At 36.4% G+C, this 27527-nt stretch overlaps 2 protein-coding genes across 2 annotated transcripts; one reads left to right on the top strand and one right to left on the bottom strand.

Annotated features, from left to right (window-relative positions):
- Nucleotides 1-10995: 10995 nt before the first annotated feature.
- On the top strand, nucleotides 10996-11352 carry LOC141628474 (uncharacterized). Its single transcript, XM_074441614.1, has one exon. The coding sequence runs from the start codon at nucleotides 10996-10998 to the stop codon at nucleotides 11350-11352; it is 357 nt and encodes a 118-aa protein (XP_074297715.1).
- A 13599-nt stretch (nucleotides 11353-24951) lies between these two features.
- Nucleotides 24952-27261, bottom strand: LOC141628473 (uncharacterized). The gene is made up of 2 exons (XM_074441613.1): nucleotides 26632-27261; nucleotides 24952-26247 (listed from the first exon to the last, which is right to left on the bottom strand). Exons 1-2 carry the CDS (start codon nucleotides 27259-27261, stop codon nucleotides 24952-24954), a joined length of 1926 nt encoding a protein of 641 aa, XP_074297714.1.
- Between the last annotated feature and the right edge of the window lie 266 nt (nucleotides 27262-27527).

Below are 27527 nucleotides of genomic sequence, written 5' to 3'. Positions count from 1 at the left end.
TTTACCTTTGTCAATGGTAGTGCAGGAGGAGAATTAAGGTGGTCGACGCTAGTGAAGAAGGAGAAACGCAGTGGTCAGCTACGGAGAAGATGGAGAAGCGCGGTGCTTTGTAATGATGGAGGGTGAGAGAGAGAGAAAACAGCGAGAAGTGTGTTGTTTGTAACGATATAAGGCGTCTAGAATTTTCCTTATCATACAAACAAATTATTAATCCAGCCGTTGGATCGAGTATTGATTAGTCCTTAGATGCTTTAGAGGTTCTCACGGTTCTCATTATGTTATAGGTTCTCACCGGATCCTGACCCTATATATATATATATATATATATATATATATATATATATATAGGATCCTATGAGAACCCTCTTTCCATGAGAACCATGAGAACCTCGGGTTCAAAACATCTATACCAAAGGTACAACAATATTTAGACTATGGTTCAGAACTTTTTTACCAAAGGTACATAGGTTTGCACTATATAATACTCCATCCGTCATAATTATTTGTTTGCCTTTGATTTACCTTAACATGAATATTGAACCAAAGAACAATCAAATACCGCATTCAAACCCAGTTTCATATCAAATTGAATCCAATAATCAATAAAATAAGAAGCTAGTAAGAATCCATGTTAATTGCAAATACAGAGAAGAGATATACATCTACTGACCGAGCAAATAACCTCAAAATCCATCATATAAGAACTAAATCAAAGCATAGACTTTGTTTTACTCGTAAATGGAAGAGTAGTGAGAAATTGAAAAAAAAAAAAAACTACAAAAAAAGGGTCGTGTAATGCTCTGTTATGCTATGAGGGGTAAATAAGAGTCCACAAGTACCATCTATGTCTCCATTTCCTAAGGCACGAAAAATAAATTCATCAATTCATAATATGCTGAAAGATTCTTGCAAGTTGCAACACTTTACCCATGGTGTATTCTCTTTTTATGGTTATTGGGAATTTAGTAGTTGGAATATACAAATGCTTCGTCTAATTTTATCTTGCCTCAAATTAAAAATAAATCCTAATTGAAATTCTTCTACTACTGTTTGATTACTTCCACTCTTGAAAAATGATTTATGTGAAGATGACTCAAATTCTCAATAGTAAAATACTTGCTTAAGACGCTCTTACACAAGTCTATTTGTAAGAAGAGAGGCAACGAACCCTCGTACCTTTGGTAGAAAGCTTCTGAACCTTTAGTATAATATTGTTGTACTTTTGGTACAAAAGTTCTGAACTTGAGGTTCTCACGGTTCTCATGGGAAGAGGGTTCTCATAGGATCTCAACCCTATATATATATATATATATATATATATATATATATATATATATATATATATATATATATATATATATATATATATAGAGAGAGAGAGAGAGAGAGTGAAGTTCTTATGAGTCCACCAAAATATTTGAGTCCATAAGTCCTCTCTACATCCCTTAGATCTTCCACTAAGGATGGTTGAGATTGAAAGCAAAAAAGCATAGTTAACACTAATGAGTTTCCTATACACTAATTAATCCACTTTCTCTCTCTAACTTTAATTATACATTCACTAATGGATTAATTATACACACAAAAAAAAATTGAGCATAATTTTTTTTTTGGACTGAAACTTTATACAAATGTTACTACACTTTCACTGTTTTAAAAGTGTAATTTCAACGGAAAAAAGTGTAATTTTAACAAAAAAAATTGCGGTTTGACGGATTTTATTTTGAAATTTGAAAATTTGAAGCAAATTTACAATATATTTTGCGTTTTACGAGTGAAACTCAATTTTTTCGACAAATATTATTTTGAATTTTTCCAATTTTAACACAACTCATTGTGAATTGAGTGACTTATAAGTGTAACTTTAGTCTTTTAAAAGTGTAATTTTAGTCCATTAAAGTGTAATTTTAATCCACTAAAGTGTAATTTTAGTCCATTAAAGTGTAATTTTAGTCCATTGAGAGTGTATCTTTAGTCCATATTAAAAGTGTAACTTTAGTCCATTAAAGTGTAATTTCAGTCCGTTGAAAGTGTAACTTTAGTCCATTGAGACTGTAACTTTTGTCCATATTAAACATGTAACATGAGTCCATTGAGAGTAAAACTGTAGTCCTTGAGAGTGTAACTTTAATAGATATAAGTGTAACTTTAGTAGAGAAAAATGTAACTTTAATAGAGATAGCTGTAACTTTAATAGAGAAATCTGTAATTTTAATAGAAAAAAGTGTAATTCTAATAGAAATAAGTGTAACTTTAACTTTAATAGGGATAAGTGTAATTTTAATAGAGAAATGTGTAATTTTAATTGAAATAAATGTAATTTTAATAGAAATAACTGTAACTTTAACTTTAAAAGAGATAAGTGTAATTTTAATAGAGAAATGTATAATTTTAACAGAGAAAAGTGTAATTTTAATAGAAATAAGTGTAATTTTAACTTTAAAAGAGCTAAGTGTAATTTTAATAGAGAAATGTGTAATTTTAATAGAAATAAGTGTAATTTTAATAGAAATAAGTGTAACTCTAACTTTAATAGAGAAAACTACAATTTTAACAGAAAAAAATGTAATTTTAATGGAGAAAAAGTGTAATTTTAACAGAAAAAAGTGTAACTTTAATAGAAAAAAAATGTAACTTTAACAAAGATGAGTGTAATTTTATTGGAGAAAAGTGTAATTTAAATGGAAAAAACTGTAACTTTAATAAAGTGTAAATTTAATAGAAAAACATGTAACATTATTAGAGGAAGATGTAACTTTAACTTTACTAGAAAATTAAAATCAACAACACGAATTTTAACAAGGCGAGATTAGTAAAACTATAAAACAAGACAATAAGAAAAACATGGAGGCAAGATTTTAACAAGCATAAAATGGAGTAAAAAAATCGCATGAAAACATTGGAGGCGGGATTTTCAAAATTTGAATTTTGAAATCATTAGAGGCAGAATTTTTAGCACACAATATGTAAATTTAAACAAATAAAATTAAAAAAACGAAATAAAAGACACAAAATAAATAACAAAAACATAAAACAAAACAAAAAATAAAACAAACAAAACAACCAAAATAAAAGACACAAAATAAATAACAAAAACATAAAACAAAACAAAAAATAAAACAAACAAAAAATAAAACAAACAAAACAACCAAACAACACACTGATAAACACAAAAGAAAGACAAAAACAAAAAAAAACAAAACAAAAAACAAGGTGGTGTCGGGTTGTTGGTGGTTGTGCATGGCAGGTTGATGTCGGGTGCGTGGTGTGAGGTGGCAGATCTGGGAGAAGGTGGTCGTCGTGGTGGTGGCTGCGTGAGAAGAGGAGGAGCGGTTGTCGGTCTTGTTGGAGTCGGATGTGTAAGTGGCGGCAGTGGAGGTATAGGCGGCGTTCACAGGTGGTGCTATTGGCGACGGTAGTGGCAGATCTGGAGGTGGTTTGTGGAGTAAGCGGTGTTTGCGTGTGGAAGGGCGTGGTGGTTGGATTTGGCGTGAGTGGTGACAGTCGGGGTGGTAGTTGGGGGTAGTGCTCGGTGGTGTTGGAGAGTCTTTTTTGGGGAGTACTGGTGGTCGGGGGTGGATGGTGGTGGCCGGTGGGGGTGGCTTGGATTGGTGAGGAATAGGGGAATTATTTGGGTTTTTTTGAGAGAATTAATTTGGGTTTTTGAGAGGGGTGGTGAATGAATTGTGTGAATGAGAGATAAGTGGGTGGAAAAATAAATTATATATAGTTGATTAGTATTTGATTAATGTGGATTAGTAAGGTAGTGAGAGAGTGGGCGTAATTAGGCATTAATCCCTTGTTTTTTGTCTTCAATCTCAGCCTTCCATAGTGCTCATCCAAGGGCTCTAAGGAGGACTTATGGACTCACACTTAGGAGGGGGACTTATTTGATCTCAACACTATATATATATATATATATATATATATATATATATATATATATATATATATATATATATATATATATATATATATATATATATATATATATATATATATATTTAGGATCCTATGAGAACCCCCTTTACATGAGAACCATTGTCCACCATTAGATTAGATAATTGAATGATCTAGATTTGACGCGCACGCTTCTTAAATTAAGTAAGGGTATTTTCGTCTTTTCCTTTGATAATTCTTCTTCCCCTTTCTACTTTATATTCACTTTCCTCGATTTTTGAAGGCCACTACATTTCCATTCCGTACTCTTGTTTAATAAATTTCCTATTCAATTTCTATCAGTTCTTTCTTACGGAGTATCAATGAGGTATGAATCATTCAATTTTGTTACTTTCTTCCCTTAATTCTCGATTCTTTGTCTTCTCCTCACTCTGTTCATAATTTTCTCTTATCCTCTACGGTTTTAGTTGATTTTGTATCAATTTCTCTGTTTGTGTGCTTCATTTTTTTTATCAATGCTCAGTATAAATGTATCTGTCGTAAGATTAATAATCGTTGATCTCGATTGTTTTGCCTTATTTCATATCGTTATAGTGCAAACATATTGTGACTGTTGTTAATTAAGTTTTTTTAGTTACATACTTTTGTATTAGTTGTCACGTGTTTATGTTGATTTGTAGCTATATTATCCTTTGTCGAGCAATTTATTTTCAAATTTTAGTTAAAAAACATGTTATTGTGGTTATTTGTTGTGGGAATCGTTTATATTTCTACCTTATATTTGGTGTAATTTGATTCGTCTCAAACTTAACATTCCAGATCTGCCTTATATCGGAACGGTTTTTCCAACATATGATAAGATACAATCACTTTGAACATGATTTTACATATAACCTTAAATATAATTTTGTACTTATGGCACTTGTTTTCTGAACCTATGATACATGTGTCTGGAACCTTGGTTTGTAAATCTTAATTTTTCTTATGCTTTCATCTACAATACCTTTTTTTTGTAGGAATATGTTCATAACCTTGTAGCTGCAACAAAGCCAATACACAACATGTGATGCCTTTAGAATCTTTGATGCAACCTCGTTTTCAATCCTATTTGAAACTCCGTGCTTGAAGATAACTCGAAATTTGGCAATGAAGGGAGATATTTTTGGTCTTTTGTTAAACCAAATCTTGTCTAAAAGCCACAATATGTTGTATATTGTCTGCAAAAACTCCATTAGGCTATTGAATTGTATATGACCTTGTTTAGGCTTTTTGTCATCGGTGAACTATATTAAGTACTCTTCAGTTCCTCAGGTAGAATATTTCACGTTGGTGTGAAAAATGTAAAAATAGATGCAATAGCTTCATAATCTGATTCAATTTTTCATCTATACAACCACAAAAAGCAAAGTTTTAGTACCAAAAAGAGCAAAAAGAACAATCCAGTACAAGTTTTAGTATGGAGGGCAATTGAGTACAACTATAGACAAAGAACAACACGCAATATAACATATTCCCTCCGTCCCGGTCAATTATTGTCCTTTGGTTTTGGCACAAAGACCAAGGAAAGAGGATGTGCCAATTACAAAATGACAAGTGGAACAAATTGAGTGTGAATGATCAAATTGTTCATCAAATTCATTCTTAAAATAGAAAGGACAATAATTCAATGAGACACCCTAATATGCAAAAGGACAACAATTTTTCTTAACCTATGAACAAGTGTTCTGTACTTATGACACATGTTTTCTGAACCTTTACTATATAAAATTTGTTTCTCAGTAAATATCATTAAAATAACTCATGACATATCTGTATTATTAAATTTTTGTTTCATCAGACCTTTACATGAATCGTAATGCATGAAATCGGCTACGACAATCTATCAAACTTTTTTCTAAACCTATGGTACCTGTTTAATGAACCTATGATATTTGTCTTCCGAACCTTTAGTATATACGACTTTTTATTCAATAAATACCACTAAAGCAGCATCTCTTTCTTATTTGACAAAAATGCATTAAAAATGTATTATACAAAGTAGCTACAAGTACATTATTACTAATTACTTGTTTCCGCAAACTATACCATGAATCATAAAGCATGAATCATCCAAAGTTATTATCTACAAATAATTATTGCTTTGAACCTATGGTGTATGTTTAATGTACCTATGGTACATATGTTTTGAACCTTTGATAAAAACATCATGTTACTCAATACGTATCATTAAAGAAGCTTCAAATAATTAAAAAAAACATGAGAAAATGAATCATCCAATATAAAACAGCCCAAGGTACATCATGTACTTACTTGAGGTAGAATACACAACAACTATTCAGTTCATACATTCCTAGTTATTTGTTTTGCAAACATTAACATGGAAGGTACACCAAAAATTACAATTTAATATATTCAAACATGATATGATACTAATTTCTACATTTAAATTCGAAAATATGAGTAAATAGAAATTTCCATCCAGATGAAGAGAGATTTAGTTTCTTTTTAACTCTATTCTAGTGAATTAATTGATGACGATTTCTTTTGCAATTTTGAATTGTAAAACATTTTAACACCCTAAATTACAATCTAATACATTTGAACTACAAAATTAATTTGTACATATCAATTTGAAAATTTGAGTAAATTAAATTTGCCAGATAAAGCAAGGTTTAAATTATTATTTACCTGTTATTAATCAATTACTTGATGTCGATTTCCTCGCGATTAATTTGATGATCTTCATTTTGGCGATATAATCATCAGTTTTCTCAATTTTTTTCCAGTAGGACTTGTGTTTTGTTCTTTTACTGAGTATAATTGATGAAATTGAGATTGGGAAATGGGTTATGTAAGAGGGAAGGGTAGTCTAGTAATGGTCATATTGGAAAGTGGCGATGTCGCGCATCAATCTAGACCTTCAATTTTTTTTTCATCCAATGGTGGATATGGGTTCTCATGGGAAGAGTTGTTCCCATAGGATCTCAACCCTAATATATATATATATATATATATATATATATATATAGAGAGGAGTTCAAATGAGTCCACCTAAAATGGTGAGTCCATGAGTTCTAATCTTGGCCATTGATCTTTTAAGATTGATATTTGAGATTTGAAACTTTTAAACTGTAACTTTAATGTTGTACAAGCGTAACTTTAATTTATAAATGTAACTTTAATTCTTTATGATTGTAACTTTAATATTTAAAGTCATTTTGTAAATAAAAATTTAAATTTATTTTATAAAATTTTATTTTAAATATATAAAGTTGATTTTTGAATGTAATTTTAATGTTTTACTAGTAAAACTTTAATGCTAAAAATTGAAACTTTAATTTTTTTCGATAATTTCTAATATAAAAATTTGAATTTATTTAATTTACTTATTTATAAATATAACTTTAATGTTTTACGAGTGAAACTTTAATGCTAAAAATTGAAACTTTAATTTTTTTTAGCCAAATTTTAATATAAAATTTTTAATTTATTTAATTTTATTGATTTATAAATATAACTTTAATATTATACGAGTGAAACTTTAATGGTAAAATATAAAACTTTAATTTTTTTAGATAATTTTTAATATAAAAATTTGATTTTAGTTAATTTTGCTGATTTATAAATTCTACGTAAATATTGAAATTTTATGAATGTAACTTTAATGTTTTGCCATAAAAACTTTAGTCATAATTTTTGAAACTTTATTGTTTTTAGGTTTGTAACTGAGTGTAATTAGTCCATCAACTCACCACTTTAGTCTATCGTAACTTTAGTCATATAAGCGTAACTTTAATGCTTGTGGGTCGAAACTTTAATGCTTACAAGTCAAAACTTTAATGCAAGTCCTTTTTTATATAGGTAAACAACCCACCACCAACATCCAACACGACCACCACCTGACCCACCACCAACGACCACCACCTGACCCACCTCACCCGAGCCACAACCACCCACAAGAGAACGAAAAAAAAAAAAAAACAAAGACGTCACCCTGCTACTGCCGCCACGACGAACCACCATTCGAAAAAAAAAAAAAAAAATCTGAAAACGAAATGAAAAAAAAAACAAAGAGAAAGGCGGCGGCCACGACATCATCACCACCTCATCCCCACAAAAGACCCACCACCAAATACAATAACCATTTTAGATCTGAAAACGAAAAAAAAAAAAAAAAAAAAAAAGAAGAAGTAGCAGCCACAACCGCGACAAGACCAATCAAAAAAAAAAAAGGTCGGTGGTGGAGGGCGTGACGGGCGGCAGCAGCAGGGTGGCGGTAGATCTGAGAAAAAAAGAGGACAAGATAGTTATGGTGATGGTTGTGTGTGACGGCTTTGGTAGATCGGGGGTGAGGGGAAGAAGCAAGGCGCGGCGGCTCGAGGTGAGGGGAAAGGGGCGGCGGTTGGTTTGTGAGTGATGAGAGAGGCGAGAGAGAAAAAGGGAGGAAGAGAGAGAAGTGAGAGGCAGTGAAAATGAATAGAAATTAGGTTTTGGTGTGTTTTATATAGGCTCTTTATTTTTAGATTTAATCTTAGCCCTTCATTTTGTTACAATCTAAGGGTTGAGATTAGGACTTATGGGACTCATGTAAAGAGGTGGACTCTCTTGATCCCATTTCTATATATATATATATATATATATATATATATATATATATATATATATATATATATATATATATAAAGAGAAATTTTTCGCGAGATTAGAGAGTCCAACATTTTTAGTAGATTTCTTAATGTATCTTACATATGGATTCCCATCTTTTATATTTTTATTTACTCTTCTTTTAGTTTGTTACCCATTCCAAGACTTCACAGGTATATATACTTTCTCCGGTTCTACTAATTTTTTTGGTACATTCCGGTTCTACTAATTATTAATATACTCTCATTCAAATAAATGTATTGATTTTATATAAAATTTTGGAGAGACGTTCCCTCACTAAGCTATTGAGAGACTTGGCTGCTTTGTTCAATGTGATTTAGTCAAAATTTAGCTAATTCAGGATAACAATAAAATTTTGTTGTTAAATCTTTGTTTATGATTAGTAGCATTGTTATTGATGATATAGATAAGACTATTTATAAATTTTTACTTGTGACGATTACAAATTATGATGACGACATTCACAATTAATTTAAATAATTTTAAAAAGGGGGAGGGGTGGGGCGGTTCAAGATTTATGAACCGTCACAAGTTTATGACAATCTCAAGTAAAACTTGCTAAAAACAAAGGAGAGGTTTAAGGGTCGCAAAAGATTGTTATGTTATTTCATAGAATAAAAATTATAGATTTCATGGATATATCGGATATAGTAAATTTTAGATCTTAATAATGAGAAATCTTTTTTTCCCCGTTTCACGTATGTTTGCATTAATTATATTGTAAATAAATAGTAATCTAACAATGTAAGATGAGACTTTAAGAATGTTATGTTTGCATTAATTTCGAAACATTGTTGAGAATGTGTTGATATGTGAGGATCTTGTGGGGCTGTATTGTAATACTCCGTATTTTAATAATAATTTATAAGAATAAATTATGTAATTTAATAATTAGTTAATGACATTTCTAATAATAATTAAAAGTAAGACGATAATAAATTAATAATTCAAGTCGGGAATTGGGCTTAGCTAATAACTGTGTGTTGGGCCGTGTGCCATGGTTAATTGGACCTAAATCTATTAAGTTGGTACGAGTGTAATCGGGAAATAATAATAAAATAATATGGGAATAATAATATATAAAGGTAATAATAATTATATCAATAATAATTATAAAGTTATGACAAATAATAAATCGGATTGAATTATAAAGTTATGACAAATACTAAATAAATAATTGAATTGAATTATAATATTTTTATTAGGTGACGGTTGTGAAGAATTATAATCGGATCAGATTGCTTTATTTATTGGATTGCTTAAGCTGCATAATTGGAATCGCTTGCCAGGTAGGGATAATCCTACTCAACTCGACTTTTAATTATCTATGTTTGGTATGGTGGATTACTTACGTTAAAGTGAATTGATCGTATGTGAATTGTGTTGGTTGATATAATCGTAATTGTTAGAAGGGAGATTCATATTGTATATGTTGGTTGATAATATCGTAATGGTTGGAAGGGTGACTTATGTTGATTTGTGTCGGTTATATTGATGAGGCAAATTGAATTGTTATCGTTGATTGGAATGTGGTTATTATAAAAAGGCATGCGCTTGATCGATTTGTACGTTGTTGAGGGAGTTTGTACACTGGGGTGATGGTAATATGTACGTTGTGAGGGAGGGGTACTATTACATATTGCGGTACGTTGTTAAGGGAGGGGTACCAAAGTAATGTGAGCACGTTGTTAAGGGAGTTGTGCTAAGTAAAGAAAAGGAGCACGTTGTCAGGGGGTTGTGCAATAAAAGTGAATTGAATTGGATTGATAATTGTATGTTGTTGTTTAGTTTTATTCCTACTCAACCTCGCGGTTGACTGTGTATTTGTGAACACCTGCGGTGAACCGTTTTATGGGGAGCAGATTTGACAGGTACAAAAGATTAGCTGACTTGTGAGCAATGGGATGAGAGCTCGACATGGACCATAGTGGAAGTCTAGATCACATAGATTAATTATATCACTTTATTTATTTCCGCTGCGAGTTGTAAATATTTTTATACTAAGTTTTAGTTGATTCATTTGTAATAAACCTGTGATCGCTAAGTTTTAATTTAAAGTATTTTGGTATTGTTGTACTTTGTTATTCACTACCTCGGGAAACCGAGATGGTTACAGTCCTATTTATTTGGGAATGTCTAGCTAAAGGCTCCTAAATAAATGGGGGTGTTACATGTACAGTAGGAAGGCAGCTTCACCAAGATGCTTAATTAAGATAGTTTTTAGAAAAGTTTATGATTTTGTGGAGCGGGGGTTTTTTGAGGCAAATGTTGAACGCTTTGAAATTCCCTAAGACATTTATTGATCTCATAATGACTTGTGTCTCTACTCCTTACTCTTTAAATATCAATGGTAACTCTTTTGGATTTTTTCAAGGAAAATGAGGGCTAAGGCAAGGGGATTCACTCTCCTCCTTGCTTTTCACTCTATGCATGGAGTATTTGTCTAAAATCTTGAATGTGGTTGCTCAGCAGGCTGACTTTACGTTCCACCCTATGTGTGGACATATTCAACTGAACCATCTTCTCTTTGCGGATGATTTGTTACTATTTTTTAAAGGCACTGAAGTTTCTATTATGTGGATGTTGAGAGAATTTGCAACTTTCTCAACATCTTCAGGTTTATGCCTTAATAGAGAGAAAATTGATATTTATTTCAATGGGGTTACAAGGGATGTCATTGGCAACATTGTTCAGGTCTCTGGTTTTAGGAGGGGGACACTACCATTTAAATATCTTGGTGTCCCTATATCCTCTAAGAAACTCACAAAACTGAAGGAGCTAAGTTAACTGACAGGATTGTAGCTAGGATAAGATCCTGGGGTACTAGACATCTATCCTATGCAGGGAGGTTGGTGCTAGTTAACTTAGTACTCACTTCCTTACACTCTTACTCGGCAACAATCTTCCTAATTCCAAGTGGGATAATGAATAAGATAGACTCTATTTGTAGGAATTTTTTATGGGGAGGAAATGACTCTTAATCAAGGGCACCTAATGTGAGTTGGGAGAAGTGTTGCACACCTAAAGAAGAACGGGGCTGGGAATTAAGGCTTCAAAAATCTGGAGCAAGGCATTATTGGGAAAATATACCTGGTGGTTGGGTGCTAAAAAAGATCACATATGGGTTCGATGGGTAAATCATGTCTATATGAAAAATATGGACTGGATAGACTATAATGCTCCACAAGATAGCAGCCGGTCATGGAAGAAGATAGTGCACGTTAAGAATATTTTCAAAATTGCTTATGTTGATGATCGTTGGCTAGATAATGACAAAGTTTATTCAGTTGCTGAGGGTTATCAATGGCTAAGGATTCAGAATCCTAAAGTCAATTGTCATTTTGTCTGCTGGAACAATCTGAATGTACCTAGAACTTCATTTATCTATTGGGCTAGCAAACAGGAATGACTGCTCACAAGGGATAGGATCCTTAAGATGGGAATTGGGCAGGGTACTGATTCTTATTTGTGTTGAAATGAACCTGAATGTCATGCTCACCTGTTCTATGAGTGTGCATTCAGTAAGCTGTGTGTTAGTATGATGCAATTGAAATTGAAAATTCAATTTTCTGCTAACTCTTTGGGACAGTGCTATGCTAATGGCAGAGGAAGGAGTAAGCTGCAAAGGAAGATGGTTTGTGCCTGTGTTGTTGGTACTACTTATACAATCTGGAATGCAAGGAATAATGCTCGGATTCAGAATCATGTCACTAGGCCTGAGATAGTGGTGAACAAGGTTGTGTCAGAGATTGTGTCAGAGGTTAGGGAGAGATGGCAAAGAAGGAATACAAGTACGTTGAAGCAGCGAGATCAAATTTGGATGGACTGCATTGGATAATCTGATAAAGTTTCCATAGCTTTTTCTTTGTTAACTGATGTATAATTGACACGCCTAAAACATCGTAATAAAAGACGGCCAAATTAACAATTTATATACCACTAAGCATACTAATTAACACTAATTCTAAACTAGTAAAGTAGTAAGCAAGGGATCGAACCCAAGAGAAGGGAGGTTTTGCAATAGTGAAATTAAAAGAGCAATTAGAACAATTGTGCCAAAGTAACAACAAATATGTAAAAAGGGGGAGGGGGGTTGGTTTGGTTTTCAATTGTAACAAAAGCAAGATAAAAATCAAACAAGAGTAAGCAACAAGTAATCAAGCAAGTGAGTCTTTAGATGGAAATTTATCAATTTGAGAGAGACTTAATCCGACCCAAATTTAGGCACTTTAGTTGATAAAACCACTCAATCAATCCTTCTAATTACTATTATTGTCCTATTAGTGAGATTGAATCTCCAAATTCCCTTAATTAAAAGTCAATCACAAGGAAATCACACTTAATAATTGACCCAACTTATTAACTCCTCAAGTTCAAATCACACACATAGATTAATTAACAAGAAGATGAAGCAATAGAAATCTAATAGGTGCAATTACTCACAATGAAATCACAATTAATGAGCAATCACAACTTAATCTCTCAAATGTTAATTAAACCAAGAAGAAATCACATTCATTAGTCTAATAAAAACTTGTTGCAAGATGGGATTACAAGGAAATCACACTTAATAAACCCAACAACATGTAAATTAAGGAACTTGAAAAGATTAAGTAACAAGGAAATCACACTTAATCACTATAATCTAACAAGGATTCCAAAATTAATCAATTAAACACAAGAGATTAAGAACAATAATAATAATTAAGGAAAGATTAAGGAGTCTTACAACCAAAGATTACACCTTTGAGTCGGATTAAGAGAGGGAGATTAGTTCTCCATGCTAGATCTAAACCCAATAACAAAGATGAATAATTCCCAAATTACAACTTGATTAATTAAAAGTGTGCATAAGATATCTTAACCTACTTGAAAACATCCTATTTATAGTATAACGTAACCTAATAATCATGGGCTTAACACGGGAAAATCTCGTGACACAAAACGGCATGAAACCCAGAAAAGTCGCACCGTGCGAGTTCTGGTGTCTGGAAACTCGCACGGTGCAAGTTCCTTGCTGTAGTGCGCTTTTCTTTCGTGCTTTGCTTGATCCTTGGAAGGCTTTCTCATGGTATTTCTTCAATGCTTGTTCATCACCCTTCCTTGGACACTTCCATTGTTCTCTTAGCATCTTGTTATTCATTAGAAACATGCTAAATGATAATGTATTCGGAATTGGTTAAATAATGTGAAAATCGTCAAAAACTATCCCCAAATGTTACCAAATGAGCTCCAAATGGTTCCAAAACTATGTAGAAATAGGAGCTCATCAAACACCCCACACTTAGCCCTTTGCTCGTCCCGAGTAAACTAGAGTAAATCTAATCACCACCTAAGCCAAGAAAGTATGGGCACTCCTAATTCCCCTCTCTTTATCTCACTCTTCCTTCTTATATCATCCCTCGACTAAAGCACATGGTCACTTTTCTTCATAGCTCCAACAAGTGAGTAAGTGACCCAAATTCCACCAATACTAACCTCTCTTCTCTCACTCCCCCTCCTTATGTCATCCCTCTTCTAAGATGATCCTAAGTCCACCAATTCAACCATTCACCTTTTTCCCAAACTCATCACATCCTCCTTATTACTCCCCCTTATCACTCCACTTGGTTCAGCACAAGGCTACCATAGTCATCAAAGCCTCTCCTAACCTATCAATTAGGTAACCTCAAATACCTCCATACTTCAACAATTCTCCAACAATTCGCAACTTAATAACCAAACTCAACCTCACCAACCATGCATAAGACAAGTCAAAACAATTCAACTCCAAACAACAAGTATGCCAAGCACTAGTAACAAGGTAAGCTTCCCAATCCCCCTCCTAGTCTTGGCACACTACTAACCTACCCTTCCGGCCTTCTAGAGCTCCACCACTTATGTCAACAACACCAAATGGAAATAGTCATGTATGTGACATGATTTCAAGGCTTCAAAAAGGTCGACAAGATTTTTCAAATTTTTTTTTTCCTAATTCTCTCATTTTGCCTAAACCGCCCTTTCGGGTTTTCGGTTTAGCTCTTTTCCTCACCTCTACTCTCGTGGCTCGCACTCTTTTTTTTTCATTTTGCCTGGAGCGCCCTTTCGGGTTTTCACTCCGGCCTCGGCCACTTTCCCACTTTTGCCTAGGATGCCTTTTCGGGTTTTCATCCTAGCCGGGTTTTTTTTTTTTTTTTTTTTTTCTTTTTTTTCTTTTTTTTTTCTTTTTTTTTTGAATTGAAATACGATGCATGAAACAAATATATTACAATATATACATGATTTTACCAACTCATGGCCACCCCACACTTAAATCTTCACTTTGTCCCCAAAGTGTGAGGTGAACACCCTAAACTCACTCAAGAGTGTGAGCTTGAGGCACCTCCATGTCCCGGAGGTCCTCCCCTTCTTCTTGATTCTCTTCTTCTTCTAAATCTAGCCATTTCGGCTCTTGTTTCATTAACCTTAGTCTCATTATACCCTTGGTATTGGGTGGGGAATTGTTGCATGTATTGAGCATTCATGGCCGCCACCATATCAAAAGTTGCATTTTGGGTAAAACTCATCTCCTCCAAATCCTCTTGGTAGTGGTGGTAGCGGTTTTCGGTGATTCCCCACCGAACATTCTCCGTAAGTTGCATTTGAGAAAGGGTAGACTCAAGGTTTGTGACACGGTTTGTGATGTTCGATTGCCATGTTTGGAAAGCCGGGTAGTTGAATTGAGGATCCGTGAAAGGATATTGTTGTTGTTGTTCTTGTGGCATTTGAGGTGGAGTGAAATAGGGCTCATCATACGGAGCATTAGGCATGGGTTCATCATATGGTGCATCATCATGTGGCATATCACCAAAAGTTAAAGCTCCTCCCACTTGTGGTTGCTCTCCACCCTCATCATTATCCGGTTCAACTACTTGGGCTCTATCAACCCAAAGGTCCACAAATGCGTCGTCGGGAGGCATATAGAAGTCTTGTGCAATCCCCTAACCCAAGGGTGAGTTGCGAGGACGGGGTAAGTACATGTAGTACTTGTAGTTTTGGCCACCCATGCACCAAATTACCAAGGGGGTGATTTTGTCAACCACCTAAAGCATGTGTGCTTTTCCTAAGAATTTGTAGTCCATGAGACTACTTCCGTCAAGTTCATAAGCATTAGGTGGAATTGGTACACCCGTCTTTTCCACAATCAATTCAATCATGCCCCCAATGAAAATGGTCCCCTTTGGTTCCTTTTGTAACTCAAGGCAAACACTCACAAACAAGTCAACCCAATCCGGTATTCCCCTCCCCTCCGGGGTCATGGACCATAGGCATTGTATTTGAAGGTAATTCATTTTAGTGGGTTCGGTCATGACCAAGAAGTTGGTGTTTATGTGGCGGCTCAAGAGGCGCAAAACCGGGTTTGGAAGGGTTGTGTTTTTGGAATTGCCATGCCTCACATCCCCCGTGATATCATTCCAAAAGGCTCTCATCTTTTTTTTTTTGTCAAGGGTTTCTTTGATGGGGGCTTTGGTGATATGGAGGGCCTCTCTTACCTCACCATAAGTCAAGGTGTGGGTAAGCCGGCATGCCCAGAATTTGATCCCCGGGGTCTTGTCCCTTCCCGATTTCACTCTCTCCAAAGAAGAAAGAAACTCAAAGGTAACACCTCTTCGGGTGGGTGCGGCCATGTTAATGTAAGACTCAAGCCCGACCTTTTCTAAGAGCATTCGGGCCATGGGAAGCATTCCCAACCCGATAAGAACGTTTTGGTCAAGGAATTTAGTTTGTGCTACAGTTGACACCGAAGCAAACTTTTTCCAATTTGTGAGGGCTTTGTCTCGGAGGCCCTCCTTGCCCGAGTACTCATTCTCATCGTAAGCCGAGGCTCCCTTGGGTCCTTGTGAGGAGGAAGCCTCGGTAGCTTTACCTTTTCCCATTGTATAACAAATTTTTTTCAGAAAAACACAAATTTGGAAAGGATTTTCGGGTGAGGAAAAAGAACAAACACCTAATATGCACTAGAAAGATGATGTGCTAATTAGTTGTTTGTTGAAAGTAAAACACCTCACAAGTTAGAAATTGTTTAGGGACAAACTACAACACAATTAAACAACCAAATTTCAACTTGAACCACACAAATTTTCGAAATCAAGTTAACTATGAATGACAAGAATAAGAATAAGGTTTATACCTCCCTTTGATCCTTGTTTATGTTGTAGGATGATGATTATTACCCAATAATGCTTCAATAGTCCCTTAAATCCAATTTGTAAACCCAAAAATCTTCAATCTCGAATCACACGAAACCCTAGGTCGAAGTTTTGTTGATGGTGGCGTGATTTTTCTGCAATTACCTTGCCCAAATTGATGTTGGGTAGTGAAAATTGATGAAACTTGAAGGTTAAGTGCTTGAATTTGATGATTTGTGAAGGTTTTAGGGAGTGATTGTGAGTGTTTTAGGGTTAGGATGAGGAGAGAGGATGAGTGTTAAGAGAATTGAGGAAGAACAATTGAAGGATGTCGCGGAAATTTGAGTTGAATTAGGTATATTGCAATTTCTCGCACGGTGCGAGAATTGCTCTTGGAAAAGTCACACGGTGCGACATTGCTGCTGGAAGTGAATTTTTTTTTGCTTTATTCTTCAATCTAGCCAATTCTTTTAAACATATTTCTTCCTTCATTTCATCACACATCCCTTTGAGTTGATAACCTATACACTAAAACACACATTAAAACATCCTAACATGCCAAAACATGAATGAAAATGCAAATGATTTAATTTATAATGCAAGAATTAAATGATGCGATTAATTTAAATATGCAAAATGCAATAAAAACAATGAAATGCGGAATTTAAATATGCACGGGAAGAAATATTTACAAACTTTTGCCGTTTATTTAACGTCGATGGCTCGACAAAGTTGCATCTTTATTAATTTGAATAAATTGGATCAACAAGGTGGAGTGTTTCCACCTCACCCACTTCAATTCCTTCATGATAGTGCTTAAGCCTTTGACCGTTCACTTTCAAAACTTATCCGGACATCAAGCATTTGATCTCAATTGCTCCATATGGAAAAATGCGAACCACCTCATATGGTCCCATCCATCTAGACCTCAATTTCCCGGAGAAAAGTCTAAGCCAATTTTAAAAGAGTAAGACTTTCTCTCCCACTTGAAACACTCTTCTTGAAATCATGTTATCGTGCCATGCTCTTGTTCTTGCCTTGTAAATGGAAGCATTTTCATAAGCATCATTCCGAATTTCTTCCAATTATTGAAGTTGGAGTTTCCTATGAAGTCCCGCTTCACTCATTTGCAAGTTGAATAACTTGATCGCCCAATAAGCTTTATGCTCAACCTCCACGGGTAGATGACACGGTTTCCCAAAAAGTAAGCGGTAAGGTGACATTCCGATTGGCGTTTTGTTGGCCGTGCAATAGGCCCACAAAGCATCATCCAACCTCAAGCTCCAATCCTTGCGGTCGGGATTCACCGTCTTCTCAAGGATAGCCTTAATCTCCCTATTAGAAACCTCGGCTTGACCGTTGGTTTGAGGGTGATAGGCGGTTGATACTTTATGAATTACCCCATACTTTTTGAGAAGAGCGCCAATGGCTTTGTTGCAAAACTGAGTTCCACGGTCGCTTGTCAAGGCTTTTGGGAAGCCAAACCGAGAAAAGATGTTGATTTTGATGAATTCTCCAACTACCTTTGCATCATCGGTCTTGGTGGCTTTAGCCTCCACCCACTTGGAGACGTAGTCCACCGCCAAAAGTATATAAATGTTGCCACAAGATGCGGGAAATGGTCCCATGAAGTCAATACCCCACACATCAAATATTTCACAATAGATCATGGGTGTTTGTGGCATTTCTCCTCTTTTTGAAATGTTGCCAACTCTTTGGCATCTATCACATGTCTTCACCATAGCATGAGCATCTCGGAATAATGTGGGCCAAAATAAACCGCTTTCCAAGACTTTTCTAGCCATTTTCTTGGCTCCAAAATGCCCACCACAAGCATATTCGTGACAAAATTTAAGAATTGGAATGATTTTGTATCAGGACACATCTCCTAATGACTTGATCGGCACAAAATTTCCAAAGGTATGGGTCATCCCACACATAATATTTAGCATCACTCTTGATCTTATCCCGTTGGGAGCGAGAAAGACCCTTTGGAAACTCTTGTAAGACCAAGAAGTTGACTATATGGGCATACCATCGCTCAATGGTAGACAATGCTACAAGTGTGTCGTCCGGAAAGGAGGCTTGTATTGGTGATTCCAAGACTTCTTGAGGCTTCTCTTGCACAATTCTACTTAGGTGATCCGCCACCGTGTTAGTTGTGCCCTTCTTGTCTTTGAGCTCAACGTCAAACTCACTCCAGAGTAATACCCATCGCATCAAACGGGGCTTGGAATCCTTCTTATTCACCAAATGCCTTAAGGCGGCATGATCCGTAAAGATGATGACCTTGGCTCCAAGAATATAAGGCAAAATTTCTCTAAGGCAAACACCACCGCAAGAAATTCTTTCTCGGTAGTTTTATAGTTTCTTTGAGCCTCATTCATCATTGTCGACGCATATTGAATAATATGAGGTGCTCTTCCTACCCTTTGGCCAAGTACCGCGCCAAGGGCATAATTACTTGCGTCTGACATTATCTCAAATGGTTCATTCCAATTGAGAGGTTGAATTATAGGTGCCGAAATAAGCTTCTCCTTGAGCATATCAAAAGCTTCCTTGCATTCTTCACTCATGATAAATTCACAATCCTTTTGAAGTAGCTTGCATAGAGGAGCGTCAATCTTGGAGAAATCCTTGATAAAACGCCGGTAGAACCCGGCGTGACCTAAGAAAGATATCACTTCATGCACATTAGTAGGATAAGGCAAGGTGCGAATGGTATCGACCTTGGCCTTATCAACCTCAATCCCCCTAGAGGAGACCACATGTCCCAATACTATTCCTTCATCAACCATGAAATGGACATTTTTCATGGTTGAGAACGAGGTTGGTATCAATACATCTTTGCAAGACCCAAGTGAGATGACTCAAACAATCCTCAAAAGATTGGCCATGAACGGTAAAATCGTCCATGAATACTTCAATAAAGTCCTCAACATGATCCTAAAAGATGCTCATCATGCACCTTTGGAACGTTATCGGTGCGTTACAAAGACCAAAAGGCATCTTTCTATAGGCAAACATTCCAAAGGGACATGTGAAAGTTGTTTTTGTTTGGTCCTCGGGTGCAATTGGGATTTGAAAGTAACCCGAGTAGCCATCTAAAAAGCAATAAAAAGCTTTTCCCGCTAACCTCTCCAACATTTGATCCATGAAGGGAAGTGGGAAGTGATCTTTTCGGGTCACAACATTGAGCCTACGGTAGTCGATACATACTAGCCACCCATTTTGAACTCGAGTGGGAATCAAAACACCTTTATGATTCTCGACTACCGTTAGCCCGAATTTCTTTGGGACAACTTGGGTTGGACTAACCCAATGACTATCGGAGATAGGATAGATCATACCTACCTGACGGAGTTTGAGTACCTCTTTCTTCACAACATCCATCATTGGAGGGTTCAAATACCTTTGTGGTTGTCGAACGGGCTTTGCTTCATCTTCAGGAAGAATCCGGTGCATGCATAAAGTGGGACTAATGCCTTTGATGTTGGCCATTGTCCACCCAATTGCTTCCTTATGCTGCTTAAGAACTCGGGTGAGTGCTTCTTCTTGCTCCTTAGTAAGCTTGCTTGAAATAATTACCGGTAAAGTTTCTTCATCTCCTAGAAATGCATACTTCAAGTGGCTTGGTAAGGGCTTCATTTCAACAATAGGAGGCTTGACAATAGAGGGAACGGGTTTCTCCTTTGGTAGCTCTTCTAACAATTTGGAAGAAAGGAAACAAAAATCCTGGACAGGGGATTTCTCGCACGGTGCGAGTTTTGGGACTGGAAAACTCGCACGGTGCGAGTTCCCTGCTGTTTTCCGGATTTCTTCCTTTTCTTCCCATTCTTCCATTGGGGGGTTTTCCTCTAGGTCCTTGATTGTTTCCTGAAAATTACAAGACAAAGCATACCTCATATCCTCTCCAACCAATCCATTAGTCAAAACAACATATAATGCATCAATCTTACACAATTCATACACGGTTTGCACAATTGGTTCAAAAATTTCAAGAAAACCCAAAGAGGAAGTCTCGGTTGGGTATTTCATTGCCTCATGTATGCTATACTCAATCTTTTCCCCTTCAAATTCCATTGTGAGGCGTCCACTAGACACATCAATCTTGGTGTTGGAAGTTCTCATGAAAGGCCTTCCCAATAAAATGGGAGTGGAGCCTTTCTCGGGTTCCATTTCAATTACATAGAAGTCGGCAGGGAAAAGCATATCCCCCACCTTCACCAAGACATCTTTGACAATTCCCTTAGGATAGATATTGGACCTATCGGCCAAAGAAATGACCGTACGAGTCGGTTTCAAAGGCCCTAACTTGAGAGACTCATAAAGGTAAGTGGGCAAGACATTAATAGATGCACCTAAATCAAGCATAGCATGTTGACAATCCAAGTCACCAATTTTGCAAGGGATGGTGAACATGCCCGGATCACTACATTTTTGTGGTAAACGTTTTTGAAAAATTGCCGACACATGTTCACTAGCCCTTACCTTTTTCATGCTTTTTGCCTTGTTGGACCTCTTAGTAGTGCACAACTCTTTCAAAAACTTTGCATGATTGGGCACACTACTAAGAAGGTCAAGAAGTGGAATGTTTACCTCCACTTTACGAAAGATATCGTAAAGGTTTGAAGTCTTCTTGTCAATTATCCTTGTGTCATTCAAAGCACTTGGAAATGGAGCTTGTGGCTCGTATTCCGGAAGCGTGTCTTTGATCCTCACTTGTTGAGGTGTAGATGCTTCCCCATGTTCCACTACCATTTTAATTTTATCTTCAACTACATCCTCCACTTCGTGAACAATAGGAAGTGGCCTTGTTTTCTTAGGAGCCTTGGGTGCCTCTACCAACTCTCTACCATTCCTCAAAGAGACCGCTTTTGCTTGTTCTTTGGTGGGTGGAGGAATGGTGTGAGAAGGGAGGCTCCCTCCTTGAGTGGGTTGTGAAGTGATAATGTTGAGAATTTGACCAACTTGGGTCTCAAGGTTACCAATCCTTGAATCGGTGAGCCAGTTTTGTTGAAGCACGGTGGTTTGAAATTCCTTGGTATTTTGTAGCAAGGCTTGACTTTCTTTTTGCATTTCCAATTGATTCATAGCAAGTGTCTTCATCATCTCTTCCAAGGAATTTTGTGATTGGCTTTGATTTTGATTTGGCTTTTGAAATGAGGAGTTTGAGGATCCCTTTTGGTTTTCATTTTGGTTCCCCCCCCAACCCAACCCATATTTGGATGAGATTTCCACCCTTCATTATAAGTGTTGGAGTAGGGGTCAAACTTCCTAAACCCAATAGTCTTCACCGCTTCAATTGCCTCCTCCGTTTGCAAAGATGGACACCCATCGGTGGGATGAGTAGGATCATTACAAAGACCACAAAATTTCACATGAGAAGCACTCCTATTTCCTTTTGCAAGTTCCTTGACCAAATTGGTAAGAAAATCAACTTTCTCCTCCATATGGTTGGAGCTTTGCCTTGAAGAAGATGTCCCACTTGTCTTCCTAATTCTCCTCCCAAAATTCCTAGAGCTTCCTACCAATATTTCAATCAACTCATTTGCTTCTTGGACCGACATATATTCAATCCCTCCTTGGGTAGCGGCTTTAATCATCCTAGCATCATCCTCAAGTAGACCACCACAAAAGTTCAAGAGAAGGTCGTGGTCGGTATACCCATGGTATGGGCAACTAGCAAGAAGTTGTTTAAACCTCTCCCAATACTCATACAAGTTCTTCCCATCCATTTGTTCAACATTACTTATTTCTTTCTTCAATTGAGAGGAGATACTACCGGGAAAATACTTTTCTAAGAAAGCCTTCTTCATTTGATTCCAAGTGGTGATGCTCCTGGTGGGAAGATAGTAAAGCCAATCGTTTGCCGCGTCCTTGAGTGAAAAAGGGAAGGCTCTTAGTTGAAGTTGCTCATCAGTAACTCCATTAGGCTTCATGCTTGAGCAAACCACATGAAATTTGTTTAGATGCTTGTCGGGATCTTCCGTGCTATGTCCATGAATTGGGGCAATTGGTGAATGAGCCCGGACTTAAGTTTAAAGGTGGCATTTTCCGCCAAGGCCGGAAAGGAGATACACAAGGGCACTTGTGTGAGATCCGGGGCGGTAAGTTCTTTGATGGTTCTAGGCCGTGGTGAATTCTCTCTCTCACCGTCTCGGTGTGGATGCTCGTCCTCACGATCACCCATGATGATTCTTATGGGTATGGGTTCGGTTTCAAAGGAAATGATGTTCTCTTCCTCTTGGTTTTGTTGAGTCACGGGATTGATTTCTTCAATAACTGGGGTGTCTCTTCTAATACCTCCTCCTATCCAAGCAAGTGATCTTTGAATCTCCGGATTGAATGGAAAAAGTGGTTCACTTGAATTCCTAGTATTGACCATAAACAACTCAACACAAGAGCACACAATCTAAAAGGTTCACACAAGTGATGAACAAGACTCTAATCAATCAATAAACAAAGATTAACTTACACAACTATCCTAAAAATTCCAACAAAAACACTAGCAAAACCGTTACCTTCCCCGGCAACGGCGCCAAAATTTGACACGCCTAAAACGTCGTAATAAAAGACGGCCAAATTAACAATTTATATACCACTAAGCATACTAATTAACACTAATTCTAAACTAGTAAAGTAGTAAGCAAGGGATCGAACCCAAGAGAAGGGAGGTTTTGCAATAGTGAAATTAAAAGAGCAATTAGAACAATTGTGCCAAAGTAACAACAAATATGTAAAAAGCGGGGGGGGAAGCGGGGGAGGGAGGTTGGTTTGGTTTTCAATTGTAACAAAAGCAAGATAAAAATTAAACAAGAGTAAGCAATAAGTAATCAAGCAAGTGAGTCTTTAGATGGAAATTTATCAATTTGAGAGAGACTTAATCCGACCCAAATTTAGGCACTTTAGTTGATAAAACCACTCAATCAATCCTTCTAATTACTATTATTGTCCTATTAGTGAGATTGAATCTCCAAATTCCCTTAATTAAAAGTCAATCACAAGGAAATCACACTTAATAATTGACCAAACTTATTAACTCCTCAAGTTCAAATCACACACATAGATTAATTAACAAGAAGATGAAGCAATAGAAATCTAATAGGTGCAATTACTCACAATGAAATCACAATTAATGAGCAATCACAACTTAATCTCTCAAATGTTAATTAAACCAAGAAAAAATCACATTCATTAGTCTAATAACAAGTTGTTGCAAGATGGGATTACAAGGAAATAACACTTAATAAACCCAACAACATGTAAATTAAGGAACTTGAAAAGATTAAGTAACAAGGAAATCACACTTAATCACTATAATCTAACAAGGATTCCAAAATTAAGCAATTAAACACAAGAGATTAAGAACAATAATAATAATTAAGGAAAGATTAAGGAGTCTTACAACCAAAGATTACACCTTTAAGTCGGATTAAGAGAGGGAGATTAGTTCTCCATGCTAGATCTAAACCCAATAACAAAGATGAATAATTCCCAAATTACAACTTGATTAATTAAAAGTGTGCATAAGATGTCTTAACCTACTTGAAAACATCCTATTTATAGTCTAACGTAACCTAATAATCATGGGCTTAACACAGGAAAAGCCCGTAACACAAAACGGCATGAAACCCAGAAAAGTCGCACCGTGCGAGTTCTGGTGTCTGGAAACTCGCACGGTGCGAGTTCCTTGCTGTAGTGAGCTTTTCTTTTGTGCTTTGCTTGATCCTTGGAAGGCTTTCTCGTGATATTTCTTCAATGCTTGTTCTTCACCCTTCCTTGGACACTTCCATTGTTCTCTTGGCATCTTGTTATTCATTAGAAACATGCTAAATGAAAATGCATTCCGAATTGGTTAAATAATGTGAAAATTGTCAAACCATCCCCAAATGTTACCAAATGAGCTCCAAATAGTGCCAAAACTATGTAGAAATAGGAGCTCATCAATAATCATGTATGATATAGCATATAAACTTTGATGTAATTGGTGGTTTTTTGTGATTAATATATACTTACCCTTCAAAAAAAAATTATTTTAAGTAAACAAAAATGAGTTATAATTTTTAATAAAATTAATTTAAAACTAATTGGGCTTAAGAGTATGTAGTAGCATACTATCCTATCTCTCATAAATAATATATTCAGGTATACTTCATAAAGAATAAACACACATCTATCTATTCAAATACCAGACATGAAGTTATTTTTTTTTTTTGACAGCATCAAATAGCATAGCTTACACAAGAGCTCCCTGAGCAAGATTATGAGCTATCCTATTCACTCCCCTAGGACAGAAACTAAGAAAGCAACAATGAAAATGAGACGCAATAGACCTAATATCTTGGATAATGCAGTTGATAGATGCAATCGGCTTCTCCGCTCCCGCAGCCTGCAAAACCAAGTTAAGACAATCCATAACAAGTCTAACATGAAGGTACCCTTCGTCCAAGGCCCATTTGAGTGCCATGATAGTTGCATGTCCTTCGGTATGCAGGGCAGAAGAGGCAAACGAGCGAGCGTAAGAAGTATTCCTTAAGGTCTCATTACCATCCAATAAGCACCACCCCATGCCAGCACTTCTATCAGCCCTCCAAGCAGCATCACACTTGACAGTGCAAACATTTCCGCACCCAGGTCCACCAACAATCCAATAGGGGAAGGAGTTTCTAATCCTCTTAGCTAAACCAAAACCAGGAGAGGAGTCCAGCAAAGGCGCTCGAAGTAGGCTAGCATCCTTATTATACACAACCTCCTTCATATACTGAATGTCACCAAGAATAGAATGTACAACACTCATAGGCCAAGGGCGGCGATTCTTGAAGACCATATCGTTTCTGCAACACCAAATTCTCCAGAGGGTGGCGATTAGAGGAAAAAGGAGGGAGTTAGGATCTGGGCCAATTAAGAAATAAGTAACCCAGTTTATGACCCAAACCCTAACATCAATGTCCACCCCTCCCGTGATTCTAAGTCCTAAAGGACAGCCAAACCATAGAGCTTTTGCAAAGCTACAATCTCTGAACAGGTGAGAAATAGATTCCACACAAGGAGTTGAGCCATCACAAAGAGTACAAGAGGAGCGCCAATTCATTTTTCGTTTGAGGAATTCAGAGCCCACTGGTAGGGCATTAGCCATAAATTTCCATAAAAACACCTTTAGTTTGTTAGAGATAGGCAACTTCCAGAGCTTAGATCTGCAAAAAACCACAATTGTTGTAGACATTCTAGAAAGATCAGCAGTCGAGGTAGGTCCATTAGTTAAGGCCATAGCAGCAACATAGTATCCCGACTTGACAGTGAATGCACCATGCTTAGAGAATTTCAAATAGAAGGAGTCATTCGAGGGTTGACACAGGATATAAGTTGCGAGGATTTTCTTTGTAACTCCCTCACCCGGATCGAAACCAAGAGAAGAGAGATCCCATCTCCTATGGCTATCATGAAGTTCACCAACCAGTAACGCGGAATCAATAGGAGCATCAATAAAATCCCCACAAAGATCATGAAGACTATAACTCTCTATCCATTTGCTCTTCCAAGCATTAAGACGAGAAGAAGATCCAATAGTCCAAGCAATATTATTATAGATAAGATCGGATCCCCATACAAGGCTTTTGAGAGCCTAAGACGACGCTTGGGGAGCCTTCCAACGGGTCTAGAATAAAATATCATCTTGAACACCAAGCTTGGGACCAATAACTTTACTAATAAGGCTTCCCAGAACACATAAGATTCTCCAAGCAGATTTGGCGAGAAGAGCTTGGTTAAAGCAACCAATATTTCGAAGTCCAAGGCTCCCTTCACCCATAGGCCTACTAAAGAAGTCTTTACTACACCAATGAATAGACTTATTATTTCTAGTTCCACTCCACCAAAAATGCACCATCAAGGACTGAAGTTTTGATGTTACACTTACCGGTATACGAAATACCGATAGAGAGAAAAGAGATAGTGAAGATAGAACAGAACGAATAAGAGTCAATTTACCAGCCGAAGAGAGAAGAATGTTATTCCAGGAGGATAGCCTTCGCTTAGTCTTGTCAACAAGAAATTTAAATAAATCCATTTTAGAAGACCCAATACTCGTAGGTAGGCCAAGATAGTTGCCAAGGTCATGGTTAGGAGAAAATTTAAACTCAGTCAAGCACTTCTTGACCGTCATAAGTGAGCAATTTGGACTGAATAGAATAGAGGACTTATCTTTATTAAGGCATTGCCCAGAGGCAGCACAGTATTCATCGATAATGTTCATAAGAAAATCCAAATTCCCATAGTTACCACGGATAAAGAAGAGTGAATCATTCGCAAATAATAAATGGGAGATTTCCGGCCCGTTCTTGCAAATTTTGAAACCCTTAATAAGATTGCTATCCTGTGCATAGAGAATCATTTGAGATAGGACTTCCGTGCAAAGCGCGAATATATAAGGGGATAAAAGATCACCTTGCCTAATCCCACAGCCAGGTTCAACTCTTTCTATAGGAGCACCATTTATCAAAATTTCGTAAGAAACAGATTCAATAGTACTCATAATAAGCTGAACCATAGAGCCCGGAAAATTTAAGTAAGAGAGCACCCCTCTTATGAAATTCTAGTTTAATCTATCATAGGCTTTACTCATATCAGCCTTTAAAGCCATCATACCCATCTTGCCATAACTCCTATAATTTATGGCGTGAAGAATTTCTTGGGCAATGAGAATATTATCTGCAATGCTTCTATTAGGGACAAAAGCGCTTTGAAAAGGACTAACAAGATCATCCATAGCCCCTTTTAATCTATTAGCAATACACTTTGTGACAACTTTCATAA

This window comes from Silene latifolia, chromosome Y, assembly GCF_048544455.1.
Source record: "Silene latifolia isolate original U9 population chromosome Y, ASM4854445v1, whole genome shotgun sequence".
Lineage (NCBI taxonomy): Eukaryota > Viridiplantae > Streptophyta > Magnoliopsida > Caryophyllales > Caryophyllaceae > Silene > Silene latifolia.
The sequence above is the reverse complement of the archived record's forward strand: the minus strand, read 5'-3'. Positions and strand labels throughout refer to the sequence as shown.